The sequence below is a fragment of the Plecotus auritus genome, assembly GCF_963455305.1.
Source record: "Plecotus auritus genome assembly, chromosome: 4".
In the NCBI taxonomy this organism is placed as follows: Eukaryota; Metazoa; Chordata; class Mammalia; order Chiroptera; family Vespertilionidae; genus Plecotus; species Plecotus auritus.
Genome location: NC_137775.1, coordinates 126213111 through 126226175, shown reverse-complemented (window position 1 = coordinate 126226175; position 13065 = coordinate 126213111). Strand labels below are relative to the sequence as shown.

Sequence of the window (13065 nt, the reverse complement as noted above, 5' to 3'; positions counted from 1 at the left end):
ACCATAGTAAATGCCTGCCTCTCCAGTTTGAAGAGCCTTATTTGGTAGCAGAATGTGTCTTTAGACACTGACATTCAAAAGATTAAGGAGCCGAAACCGGTTTGGCTCAGTGGATAGAGCATCGGCCTGTGGACTGAAGGGTCCCGGGTTCGATTCTGGTCAAGGGCATGTACCTTGGTTGCGGGCACATCCCCAGTGGGAGGTGTGCAGGAGGCAGCTGATCGATGTTTCTCTCTCATCGATGTTTCTAGCTCTCTATCCCTCTCCCTTCCTCTCTATAAAATATCAATAAAATATATTAAAAAAAAAAGATTAAGGAGCAGTATGCTTCTTCTGAAACAGTTATATCTTCCATTTCTTTCTTTCACCCCTTTTCTTAGGATTTAAAAGCCTTTCATATCAGGTGTTAAGTACTTTTATCCAAATGATTAATTATTTAGAAAGAAGCCCTTTAGCAATGATTTGTATCATTGCAGCCTATTTCTTGGCCAGAACCTGATCTCTGAAATCAGTAACTCTGAGTGCTTGCCTTCTGTACTCAGGGAGAACAATCCAACGCTTGTAGAGGTCCTAGAAGGAGTTGTCCGTCTCCCAGAGACTGTACATACAGCTGTGCGATACACCAGCATTGAATTGGTTGGAGAGATGAGCGAAGTGGTTGATCGAAATCCTCATTTCCTTGGTATGTGTGAACTCTCCCCTCAGCCACTGCTGCGTCTGATTTTTTTATTTTCTTCCTTTCTCTTATGTTTGTTCTTGTTTTCTTGCTTTCTCATATTGCTAGGTAGAATGTTTCTAGGCACTGAAAGTAAATCTTTTATGAGTTATTGCTTAGTTGACTTGCTTTATAGAAATTCACCTTTATAATCCGTTTTTTTGGAACACTTATATTTTGTAAAAAATAGAACATGATGAATTAATTCTTCCAGAAGTGCTAAAGATCCATCTGCATGTTTTAAGGCCCTTTGTAACTATAAAGAAGCAAGTATAAAAGTGTCAGTTTTAGATAACTATCATTGTTCTTATTAATGTCAGCTATTTTTACAAAGTGATTCACCTGTGAGTATAATGGTAGCTCTCTGAGCTTTACATTCTTTCTTATAGTCTTAACTAAAGGTCCGGTGCATGATTCGTGCACCGGTGGGCTCCCTCGACCTGGCCTGCGGGGATCAGGCTGAAACTGGCTCTTTGACATCCCCCGAGGGACCCCACTGGTGCACAGATCCGTGCACCGGATCTCTAGTATGCATATAAGATCTTTGGTTAATCTCTTCCCAACCTCTTCCCCTCCCCCCCCTTGAGATTCATCAGTCTGTTCCATGTTTCCATGCCTGTGGTTTCCGCTCCTGCATTGAGTGTCTGCCCCCTGGTGGTCAGTGCACGTCATAGCTACCAGTCCACCGGTTGGCTGGTCGCTTAGGCTTTTATACACTAAGTGGCCAGATTATTATGATCTCTGAATGCATAGTGTATATCCTATATAATAAAAGGCTAATATGCAAATTGTCCGTTTGACCAACAGGCAGGCCAGCCAACTGTTCATGTTCCCTCCTCCTGGCCAGGCTGGCCAGACCCCACCCATGCACAAATTCATGCACTGGGCCTCTAATATATATATTTATATACACTGAGTGGCCAGATTATTATGCGTCCAGAGATCATAATAATAGGGCCACTCACTTGGATGGTCATATCCACCAGTGGTTTTCAAACTGTGCTCTGTGAAGCACTAGCAACAAGCAGCATTTGATTGTCCATGAGGAAAGAGATGGGAAGATGACCAAGACTCAGGGCTCCCTGACACTGTGTCAGTGAGATCAGCTCCATTTTTATGTTTTATATATTGGGGTTTGAACACATTTCATTTTTTAAAATAGTTCTTTTGCTTTAAAAAGAAAGAGAATGTAAACATCTATTATAGTAAACAAGAAGTTTTCCTTGAGTTTCAAATATGTAATCTTCACTGTATGGCTTTTTTCCTTAGACCCTGTATTGGGCTATTTGATGAAAGGCCTGTGTGAAAAGCCTCTGGCTTCTGCTGCAGCCAAAGCCATTCATAACATTTGTTCTGTCTGCCGAGACCACATGGCTCAGCACTTTAATGGACTCCTGGAGATTGCCCGTTCCCTCGATTCCTTCATGTTGTCTCCAGAAGCTGCTGTGGGGTTGTTGAAAGGTATTTACTTACGATATTAACCAGGAGCAGTCTCCTCTAAGCCACTTCTGGGGGTTATCTTACATAGTCATATCCTGGTTTTTCAGTATCAGTTTACTTCGTGATGGGGTAGGGTGGCTTTTCCATTCAGAGGGAAGGGTGTTGATTTTGCGTACATATGTGTACAAACAGCCAAGAAGGGTCCTGGTCCCTTAATGTTCTCTAACCATTACTGATCAGCTTACACTGAGTGATTGCCTATCTAGAGGCAAACAGCCAGAGTGATGAAGCTCAGAGTAATAGAGCTAGAGATGTTATGGCTAGGGGAAAATAAGACTTAGAAGAGACTTTAAACATGATGGCTATTTTTAAATATTTGGAAGATTGTTGTGAAAGCGAGAACATTTATTCTATGAGTGATCAACTGTTGACAGTTTATCAACTCTTAGAAAATGCTTTCTAATTAAACTTTCTGAAAACAAATGACTGAGGTAGTGAAATCCTTATAACTGGTGGTTGAGAAGGTATGGGAGTATATCAAATACAAAATTGGGTAATAGGAACTGTGCAGCATTTTTTAAGCCAATGTGAGTGGCAAACAGCCTGGGCAATACTGGATGACCTTATGTGTGAGCTAGCTCTGTCCTTTCTCACCTCTATGACTAGGTTCCTTACCAGCCAGTATACCTGCGTTGTTTTAAAGACAGATTTTGTAGCATGGTTTTTTGTTGTTTCCCTTTATAGGCATAGGTAATAAGATATTAAATCAAAGTCAGATATTCTTCATAACTACTACTGTGGTTATTGATGCCATCTTGTCATTTTCTAGAGAGATTTAACCTTTATGCTGAAGTGACATTTGACCTATAATAGAATGTGGAATCCCAGTTTTCAGGTATTCTTGTCTAAACATAGAAAACTGTTTTTAGTTACAACATGTTCTGTAGGAATGAATTAAAAGAAACAATTATATTTAAGTTAGATTTTCATTTAAAATCTAATTTTAAACAAAAGTCTATACATCCATGGCTTATAGGCTGTCAGGAAGAATCATTCCATTCTTTTATTCACATTTGAAGATTTATGGATTGATTACTGTTTTGTTGAATGAAATTTTAGAGATAGTCAAGGAATTTGGGGCCTAGAAGGAACATCGTCTAACACATCATCCTTTGAGTTTGTGGGGTGGTGCTTCCACAGTTGATGGGGATTGTGAAAAGAGGGAGGCCAAGTCTCCACTTTAACCTAACTACCTCCTTTTTTTTTTTTTTTTTTAAATCTATCTTATTAGAGCTCCCAAGTTAAGATTTCATTTGGGGAAAAAGTAAGGAAAGGGGCTTTTGCAACTATTTAAAAACAACAAAAAAGGCAGGCTTACTACTACTTTTCTGTTCACAGCACTCATTTTATAGATAAAGAAATTGATGCCCAGCAAGAATGCTTTAACCCCTTTCATAGATTCTGTTATGGTGGAAAAGGATTAAATCTCTAATTTAAGCCCATTCTTGTAAAAAATATATTATGTTTATATTTCTCCAATTTCTCTGATGATAAAAATTGCCTACGGTACTTATCAAAAATAAAGGTTCTCTATGACCTACTAAGTCAGAGTCTCTGGGAAGTTTGAGAGCTATTGATTGTACTGTGCTATATAAAAATAGCTTTGGATCCTGCCAGTGTTGCTCAGTGGTTGAGTGTTGACCCATGAACCAGGAGGTCAGTTTGATTCCTGGTCAGGGCACATGCCTGGGTTGCTGACTCGATTCCCAGTAAGGGGCATGCAGGAGGCAACTGATCAATGATTTTCTCTCATCATTGATGTTCCTCTCTCTCCCTCTTCCTCTCTCTGAAATCAATAAAAATATATTTTTTAAAAAATAGCTTTGGTATTGGCTTTGTGGAGATTTTAAGTCTTTAAGGAATTGGAAGGGGAGATAAATTTAAGCATCTTTAAGCAAATAGGCTGCTATTAAGAAAAACTGACCATCAATAATAAACTATTACAATTTAAAAAAACAGTGCTGATCTTTTTGAAAGAATGGGACCTTTCAGGCTTTTCTGTTAACCACATGCTGTAGACCAATGAATAACCTCAATTCAACTTTTATTTTCTTCATCTGTATCTTCCTTTGTCTCTCAGGGACAGCACTTGTTCTAGCCAGATTACCGTTGGAGAAGATTACTGAATGTCTTAGTGAACTATGTTCTGTTCAGGTTATGGCATTGAAAAAGGTGAGTTTGGTTAAGTAAGGGGGTGTGAAACAAATTAAGATATTTACATGTTAGAAAGGAAAAGTCAAAATTATTTATTTACATGTATCTTTTATCTATGTAAAAAGCCAAAAAAATGAACTGAAAAGTTTTTAAAATTAATAAGTTGATTGAAGTAGCTGCATGCACAGAAGTATTTAAAAATCAATAAATTTTTACTAATGTCAGTAATACCATTTAGAAGATGTAATGGGAAAAATACCATTCAAGTTAGCAACCAAAACCATAACCTACCACGTTTCCTCGAATAATATGTAAAGATGGCAGTTCTTCTCAAATTACATGTACTAGTATAGTGCCATACAGTGAACATACTGATAGGATTTTTAGGAGAACATGACAAAATGATTCTAAAGTTCACCTCTAATGATATAATGGTGGAAATTTTAGGAAAGAAGAATAAGGGGCAACTTGCCTTATCTCTTAAGATATAAAGCTAAAGTGGAATGTGAATATAATATAGATTACATAATACATAATAATCTTATATGTAAACTACCTTTTAATATATCATTTCTATAATGTCTCAATCATAATACAAATAAATGGAAAAAATTAAATTATGTTTTCCACTCCACAATGATTATATATTAAAATGTTAGTAATATATAGTCTTGGCCAGGATGCGGTGAGATGGAAGCAAGTAATTTGACAATATGAATTAGAAGTTTGCACCATTTGAGTAACTTTACAGAAATAAACAGAGATTGAGACAGAGGTTAATATGTAAGGGTGTATGTTGCAGTAGGTTTGTATGTGTAATAATGACTGGGTGTTAACGTCTGTCTCTTCAGCTCTTGTCTCAGGAGCCCAGCAATGGTATATCCTCAGATCCCACTGTGTTCTTAGATCGTCTTGCAGTAATATTTAGGTAAGAAGAGCGATTCTAGATATCTGTCTTGGGTTAAAAGCACAAATGACACCCTTGTGTATTGAAGTAAGCAAGTGGTGTTTTTTTTCCCTATAATCTCCTTTGTCAGGATACTTAATTAAGATCATTGCCTGAAGTCTTGGGCAAAGGCAAATTCTAAGAACTTGTTTTTGGTAGACCTTTGTCAAAAGACTCTTTTTTAAAATTATAGGGATGGATGTACTTTAGTGAACCAATCCCCTACTGATGGACATCAAGGTTGTTTCAACCTAATCTACAAACAACCTCACACACATCATTGTACATGTGCAAGAGTATCTACAAAGGATAAATTCATAAAAATCACAGTTAAAGAATATCTACCTTCATAATTTTGGTGAATTTTTTGAAAATGCCCCCAATAGAACTTGTATCTATCCTGCATTCCCACCCACTATGTCAGGGATAATTTTACATCAGAGAAATATATGAAAAGTGGAAAGCACTATGTAAAATTAGGTTGTTATCCCCTCAGCTATAGTTTCATTATCCCTAAGGAATCAAAGACCTCAAGGAGGAAAAGAACTTCATTTCCTTCGAGCCACTAAGGTAAGTGCACCCAAATCAGTTAGAAGCAAAATCCCTAAAATGTACGCTCAGCACCCAGGAGCTGGTGACGTCAGCACTCGCAGAGCATGGCAATGCGGACCGAGGCTTCCAACTTGCAGTGACCTTGGGTGATGGCAGGCCCCATGGTGATGCACAGAGTGCTGAAGTCATGGGTCTCAGGGTTGGTGGGGTCCCACTCGAGAGTCCACCTAAAAGGCCACTGTGGGCAATGGCCTGGGAGAAACTGGGAACCTCCGTGGATTTTTTCCACGGGATAGGGTTCCTGAGTACCAGGCAAGGAAGACAGGGTCGCATGTCCCTTGGGGAGACTCATAGTCTGCCCTTCCTACCTGACCTTACCCAGTCTGCTCACTCTGGGTCCATGGATCATGTGACATGGCCCAGGGATGGAAGGGCTGTTAAAAGACCCTTTAAAATGTAATTAATTCTTTTGGTCTCTAGATCAGTGATTTTCAAACTTTAACATGCTTCAGAGTCACCTGTAGTACTTATCAAAACACAGATTGCTGGTTCCATCCCTGATTGTCTGATTGATTGGATTTTTGGTAGAAACTAAGAATTAAATCCTATATAATAATCCTATATAATAAAAGGGTAATACGCAAATTGACCGAAAGGCAGAATGACCGGTCGCTATGATGCACACTGACCACCTGGGGGCAGATGCTCAATGCAGGAGCTGCCCCCTGGTGGTCAGTGTGCTCCCACAGCGGGAGCGCCGCTCAGCCAGAAGCTGGGCTCACAGCTGGCAAGTGCAGCAGTGGTCTGCAGCAGCGCTAAGGATGTCCAACTGCAGCTTAGGCCTGCTCCCTAAGCCGGCAGTAGGACATGCCCCAAGGGCTCCAGGACTGCGAATGGGCACAGGCTGGGCTGAGGGACCACACCCCCACCCTCCAAGTGCACGAATGTTGTGCACCAGGCCTCTAGCCCTATCTAATAAAAGAGTAATATGCAAATTAACCATCACTCCGCTGTGCCCACCAGCCAATCAGGAGCGAATATGCAAATAAACCCAACCAAGATGGCTACGGCCACAGAGAGCAGGAGGGAGGCTTGGGTTTCCCCGGCAATGGAGGAAGCCAAGCTTTCCGCCTGCCCTTGCCGGCCTAGGCTTCCACTCAAAGCTACAAAGTTTCAATGATAGAAGATACATAAACCCAAACAGAAATGGCGGCAGCCACGGAGCTGGAAAGAGCAGGAGGCTAGGGTTGCCCCCGGCGATGGAGGAAGCCAAGCTTTCCACACACCCTGGCCGGCCCAGGCCTCGCTTAAGGCTACAAACTTTCAATTATAGAAGATACATAAATCCCAATAGAAATGGCTGCCGCCACGGAGCAAGCAGAAGGCTTGGCTCCGCTCCAGGCTACAAAGTTTCAATTGTAGAAGATAAATAAACCCCAGATACCAGGGCCTCCGCTTGGGTCGCCAGGGGGCGTGGCCGGCCTGCAAACCACCACAGGCCTGTTGCCCAGGCCAGCCCACGCCCCAAGGGAACCCCCACCCTGATCCGGGACACCCTTCAGGGCAAACCAGCTGGCCCCCACCCATGCACCAGGCCTCTATCCTATCTAATAAAAGAGTAATATGCAAACTGACCATCACTCCAACACACAAGATGGCTGCCCCCATGTGGTCAAAGATCCTGCCCCCATGTGGACACAAGATGGCCACCACAAGATGGCCAGCAGGGGAGGGCAGTTCGGAGGAACCCAGGCCTGCAAGGGAGGGCAGTTGTGGGCGATCAGGCCAGCAGGGGAAGGCAGTTGGGAGGGACCAGGCCTGCAAGGGAGGGCAGTTGGGGGCGATCAAGCCTGTAGGGGAGGGCAGTTAAGGGTGACCCGGCCGGCAGAGGAGGGAAGTTGGGGGTGACTGGGTCTGCAGGGAAGGGCAGTTAGGGGCAAACAGGCTGGCAGTGGAGCAGTTAGGCATCAATCAGGCTGGCAGGCAGAAGCAGTTAGGGGCAATCAGGAAGGCAGGCAGGCGAGCAGTTGGGAGCCAGCAGTCCTGGATTGTGAGAGGGATGTCCGACTGCCCATTTAAGCCCGATCCTGGTGGGATCGGGCCTAAACGGGCAGTCGGACATCCCTTGAAGTGTCCCAGATTGGAGAGGGTGCAGGCTGGGCTGAGGGACACACACCCCCGTACACGAATTTCGTGCACCGGGACTCTAGTATTTAATAAGTTCCCCGGTGCTGCTGCTTGCTATTCCAAGGACCACACACACTCTTAGACACATTGTGAAACGTATGGATACAAAACAGTAATAAAGGCTCTTCATTAACCTGGTGAAATTAATCCTTCTTTGAAGTTAAGAGGAGCCTAATGATCAAAAAAGTATTTGAGTGACAATGTTCAAAGAGTGATGCTTACTGAGTTACATAATTTATAATATGTGAGGCCCATAGGTATAACTGGAATAGTCGAGTAATAGTTGCAAAAAACGCCTATGTGGAATAAGTTAAAATAGGCATTGTTTTAGTTTATTACTTTTTGTCAACAGGTATCTTTATCTGAATTGATGCAGTGCTTTCCTTGTATAATGAGAGTCCTGTTGCATCCCATTCTGAGAGCCTATTAACAATAACCCTTATCTATATATATAAAAGCCTAAGCAACTGGAGCAATTGGTCGCTATGATGCGCACTGACCATTAAGGGGCAGACGCTCAACACAGGAGCTGCCCCCTGGTGGTCAGTGCACTCCCACAGCCAACCTCCCATATTTTGCCAACCTCCCCTGGTCCCTCCCCCTGTCCGGCAGGCCCCAGCCAGCAGCTGGCAGGAAGGAAGGCCCCAGGTGGCAGCTGGAAGGCCCCGATTGGCCCTGATTGCTGGCCAGGCCTAGGGACCCCACCCATATACAAATTTCGTGCACCAGGCCTCTAGTTTCACTATAAATGAAAGAAAATCTGTAATACATGGAAATGCCTGGATTTAAAGAAAATTAAATTTTAAATAAATTACTGTTGAACATTTTAAAATTAAAGAATTTTTTTTTGCCTTTAAAGAGATTGGTATTTAATCATACAGTTTTTTCTTTTTTCTGCTTCAAATTAGTGGAGTCTAGAACTAGACAAATAGTTGGATTTGACATATTGTGGATAGGCCCATGTGTTGTGTGTATTCCTGGGTTCAGACTAGAACCATGAGAAACATCTTTTGTAGACTAGAGTTCCTAAAGCTTTTGACTTTTAATGCTGGGAATGGAGCAGTGCTTGGTTTCTCATTGTGGATTCAGACAACCTGTATATATTTTTTATTAATTTGGGAGAGACTACATATTTAGATTTATAAAGGGGAAAAAATGAAAAGGATAATTTTGTGTCCCACACCCACAGCCCAGGTACCCAGAGTTAGATTGAGTTTACATGTTCTAGTGGAAGTCACTTAAAGGTGGCAATAAATGATAGGATAATTTAAGACTATTTGCTTGTGTTTGTTTGAATGCAATAGGAGGAAATGGTTTTTGAGTCCTAAAAATAAGTTTGCTATCTGTTTTGTTTTTGTTTTTGTTTTTTGGTGAGATGATACTAAGTACACTGACAGAGACAGGGCTCTGGGTCCTCGGTGAAATCATTCTTCTTTCACTAATTTGGGCCATTTGTCTTTCTGCAGACACACCAATCCCATTGTGGAAAATGGACAGACTCATCCGTGCCAAAAAGTCATACAAGAAGTAAGTGTTAACAAATGTCTGTGGTACAAGACTTTCTTCCTTTTTCCTTGCAATGCTGTGGGTAACTAGAGTGAGAAGGTACTTTCTTCTAAGTTCAAAGGAAGATTTAATTTGCTGATGATACGGATTAAATACCAATGAAAAGAGGAATGGAACCATCCAAATAAATAATTTAGATTTTAGATTTTTTAAAGAAAACAGGCTATGGGAAAATTCATTGAAAGGCCAAAGAAGTGGGAGAGATTGTGTGAATCCTAGAGTTGCTAGGAGGCCTGATTAATACTAGCAACATTTTTTTTTTTTTTTTTTGACAAAGCCAATTAAGCCTTCATTGCTTTAGTTTTCCTTTTGATAGCATACTTCCCTTATGCTTTTTTCACTGAGGGTAATGTGAGGATCAAAAGGTATGTTTTGAAAAGTGCTTTTCAGTCTATGGCCATACCACCCTGAATGCGCCCAATCTCATCTGATCTCGGAAGCTAAGCAGGGTTGGGCCTGGATGGGAGAAGTGCTTGCTTTCCAGACTACAGGACAGGGAGCACACCAAATGTTCTTAAGTATTCAACGGTATCAAATAATGCTATTTCCTTTATTCTAGTCCTTTTGTTCAAGGTCTTTCAACTTCTTGTAACTGCCTTTAAACATTTCTTCCTCTGTAACTCGTACTAATTCTTTCCACCCTAAATCAGGAAGTTCAAAGTTTAGGAAAATGCATATCTTTGTCCTCTAGTAAAGTTAGACATGCTCCCCTTCCTGTTCTGAAGAGTCATTGTGCTTCTCTTAGAAGCGGTTGTGTTTTAGTGATGAATAGTATGTTGAATCTCCACATATGTACACACACATATACACTGGTCAGAATCAGGCCATGTGTGTTTCTTATAATGAAAGCTTTTTCCAAATTATTTGAAAGCCAAATATGTTACCAACTTGAAAGCATTTTTTTTTTTCAGCTCTTTCTTTCTTGTGCTTTTTCACTTTTGACTCAGATATGGCCAGTTTTATCTGAGACTTTAAATAAGCATCGGGCTGATAATCGGATTGTAGAACGTTGTTGCAGATGCCTTCGCTTTGCTGTTCGCTGTGTAGGCAAAGGATCTGCAGCCCTGCTGCAGCCACTAGTCACACAGGTAAGTTCTCTACAAGAGGGCAAAATGTAACCTGTACAGAATTTGAAATAGGAGCCTTTGGAACAAAAACTCTGGTGATGAAACACTCTTGTATTAATTAAATATGAAAAAAAAAAATGTGCCCTGACCCGTTTGGCTCCGTGGATAGAGCGTCGGCCTGCGGACTGAAGGGTCCCCGGTTCGATTCCGGTCAAGGGCATGTACCTTGGTTGCGGGCACATCCCCGGTGGCGGGTGTGCAGGAGGCAGCTGATCCATGTTTCTCTCTCATCGATGTTTCTAACTCTCTATCCCTCTCCCTTCCTCTCTGTAAAAAAATCAATAAAATATATATATATTTAAAAAAAGAAGAAAAAATGCTTTGAAAGAGGTTAAGTAGTGCCTGTGGTAGGTATGTTGTCTATAATCTAATCTGTATAGTGAAGTCTAATTAGCAATACATTCCAGTGTGAAATTAGGAAAAGAGAATGTTCAGCTCTTGTATACCAATGCTAAATATTTTTACATTAATTTCCTTTTTTTAAATGTGGTAAGTCAAACTTTGCTATTTCTTAGCCCAAAGGGATTTTTAACTAAATTGAACATAGTTCACATAAGTTTCTTATTTGTCAAGGTATAATTTTGACTCTTTTAATGACCAAGATTGATATGTTATTAAGATGGTATGACTCACTGCGTGAAGTTCTCTTAAGATTATACCTAGAACTACTCTCTATGAGACATCTGTGACTAGTGACTTAGTTCACTAAGTAATTTGTGTTGATGTTAACTTCATAGCAGGGCCAGAACTAGATTGAGGCAAGTGAGGTGCTATGTGCACAAAATTGAGGGAGGCAAGGCCAGTGCCAATCCTGCATTTGTAGGACTCTTAAGCAAGTGCCTTCTTAAATTTTGCACTTGTGCTGTGAGGAAAACTGCTAGACAACACCCACCCAACCTAAAGCGACTCTTCTCCACCTGGACAAGGTACAGACAGTACAGATTTTAAGGCAGCACACACTCTCAGCAGCTGACCCTGACAGCAAGTGCCACCTTAAATTCTGCACCTGGTACTTCACTCTTAAGGAAGCACACTCAGCTAGGGTCATGCTAGTGCAGTGTCAGTTGACACTTGCATGATCTCCCCTCCTTAAATTGTAGATTTGATTAAAGTTTGTACAGGTACATATTTTAATAGAATTTTAATTATTAGTGATTTTCTATACTCTAAGTACAGCAGTATATGTTTGCATTTAGGCTGTGTCCACCTCTGGTTAAGGGTCCCAGTTGGTGTAATACTTTCTAAGTCCAATATAAAGTCCCTTTGCTGTTGGAGGATATCTCATGACTTTGATACTGTTTTTATTATTCCTGTTAATTAAATATGTGATCAACCCAATAGAGTATGGCAGGACCTTACATAGGAAGTGCGTTCTAAAGTCAGTATATGTGACAAAAATGAAAATTATTCTTAAAAGTCCCATAAACAAGAGGTAAGTAAACTAGAGCTGATGGTCCTGTAGTTTGTAAATAAAGTTTTACTGAGTGATTGCCATGCTTATTCATTTAAGTATTATTTATTGGCCATTTTTGTGCTACAGTGGCAAAGTGATAGAAGACTGTATAACTGGCAAAGCCTAAATTATTTACTATCTGGCCCTTTAAGACAGTTTGCCAACCCCTGACTTAAATCATTATTCATTAAGTAGAGCATATATTTTTTGAGTATACAGCACTGAATAGATTCATAGTTCTCATCTCATGCTCATTCCATGGTATATGCTGTTAAGAGTCAGTTACTCTATCCTTCAGCCGCCACTACTTTTATAGAACTGAATTTATATAAGTTCAGTACATGGGTGTTGTGATGGCATTTCAAATAGATGAATGTATAGATAGATGCCTCTTGATTTTTGGAGGATAGTAGGGTAAAAAATTCTAAACAAATCATTTCATTTAAATGTGTGTATTACATTGAATTTCTATTCTTTTGTGACAGATACCTTAATTGGAAACACTGTTTTTTACTTAGAAGATGAAATAAAGGAGTTTAGGAGCAACTCAAAATTGAAGTAATGCTTTCACAGCCTCTAAGATGAAGGCATCCTACATAATAATCCTATATAATAAGAGGTTAATATGCAAATAGACAGAACTGCGGAATGACCAGTCGCTATGATGTGCACTGACCACCAGGGGGCAGACGCTTAACGCAGGAGCTGCCCCCTGGTGGTCAGCGCATTCCCACTGGGGTAGTGCCGCTCAGCCAGAAGCCGGGATCATAGCTGGCAAGTGCAGTGCCGTGGTGGGAGCCTCTCTCGCCTCTGCAGTAGTGCTAAGCTGTCAGTTGGACATCCCCCGAGGGCTCCCAGACTGCAA

At 41.0% G+C, this 13065-nt stretch overlaps 1 protein-coding gene across 2 annotated transcripts in view; it reads left to right on the top strand.

Moving 5' to 3' along the window:
- The window catches only part of TNPO3 (transportin 3), a 115217-nt gene that overhangs the window by 75960 nt on the left and 26192 nt on the right, over positions 1 to 13065 (top strand). For both annotated transcript variants that reach the window (XM_080664426.1, XM_080664427.1), the window contains exons 11-16: positions 543 to 682; positions 1985 to 2176; positions 4296 to 4387; positions 5221 to 5297; positions 9521 to 9581; positions 10568 to 10708. In XM_080664426.1, coding sequence (XP_080520552.1) covers positions 543 to 682; positions 1985 to 2176; positions 4296 to 4387; positions 5221 to 5297; positions 9521 to 9581; positions 10568 to 10708 — 703 coding nt within the window. The remainder of the gene's footprint in view (positions 1 to 542; positions 683 to 1984; positions 2177 to 4295; positions 4388 to 5220; positions 5298 to 9520; positions 9582 to 10567; positions 10709 to 13065) is intronic.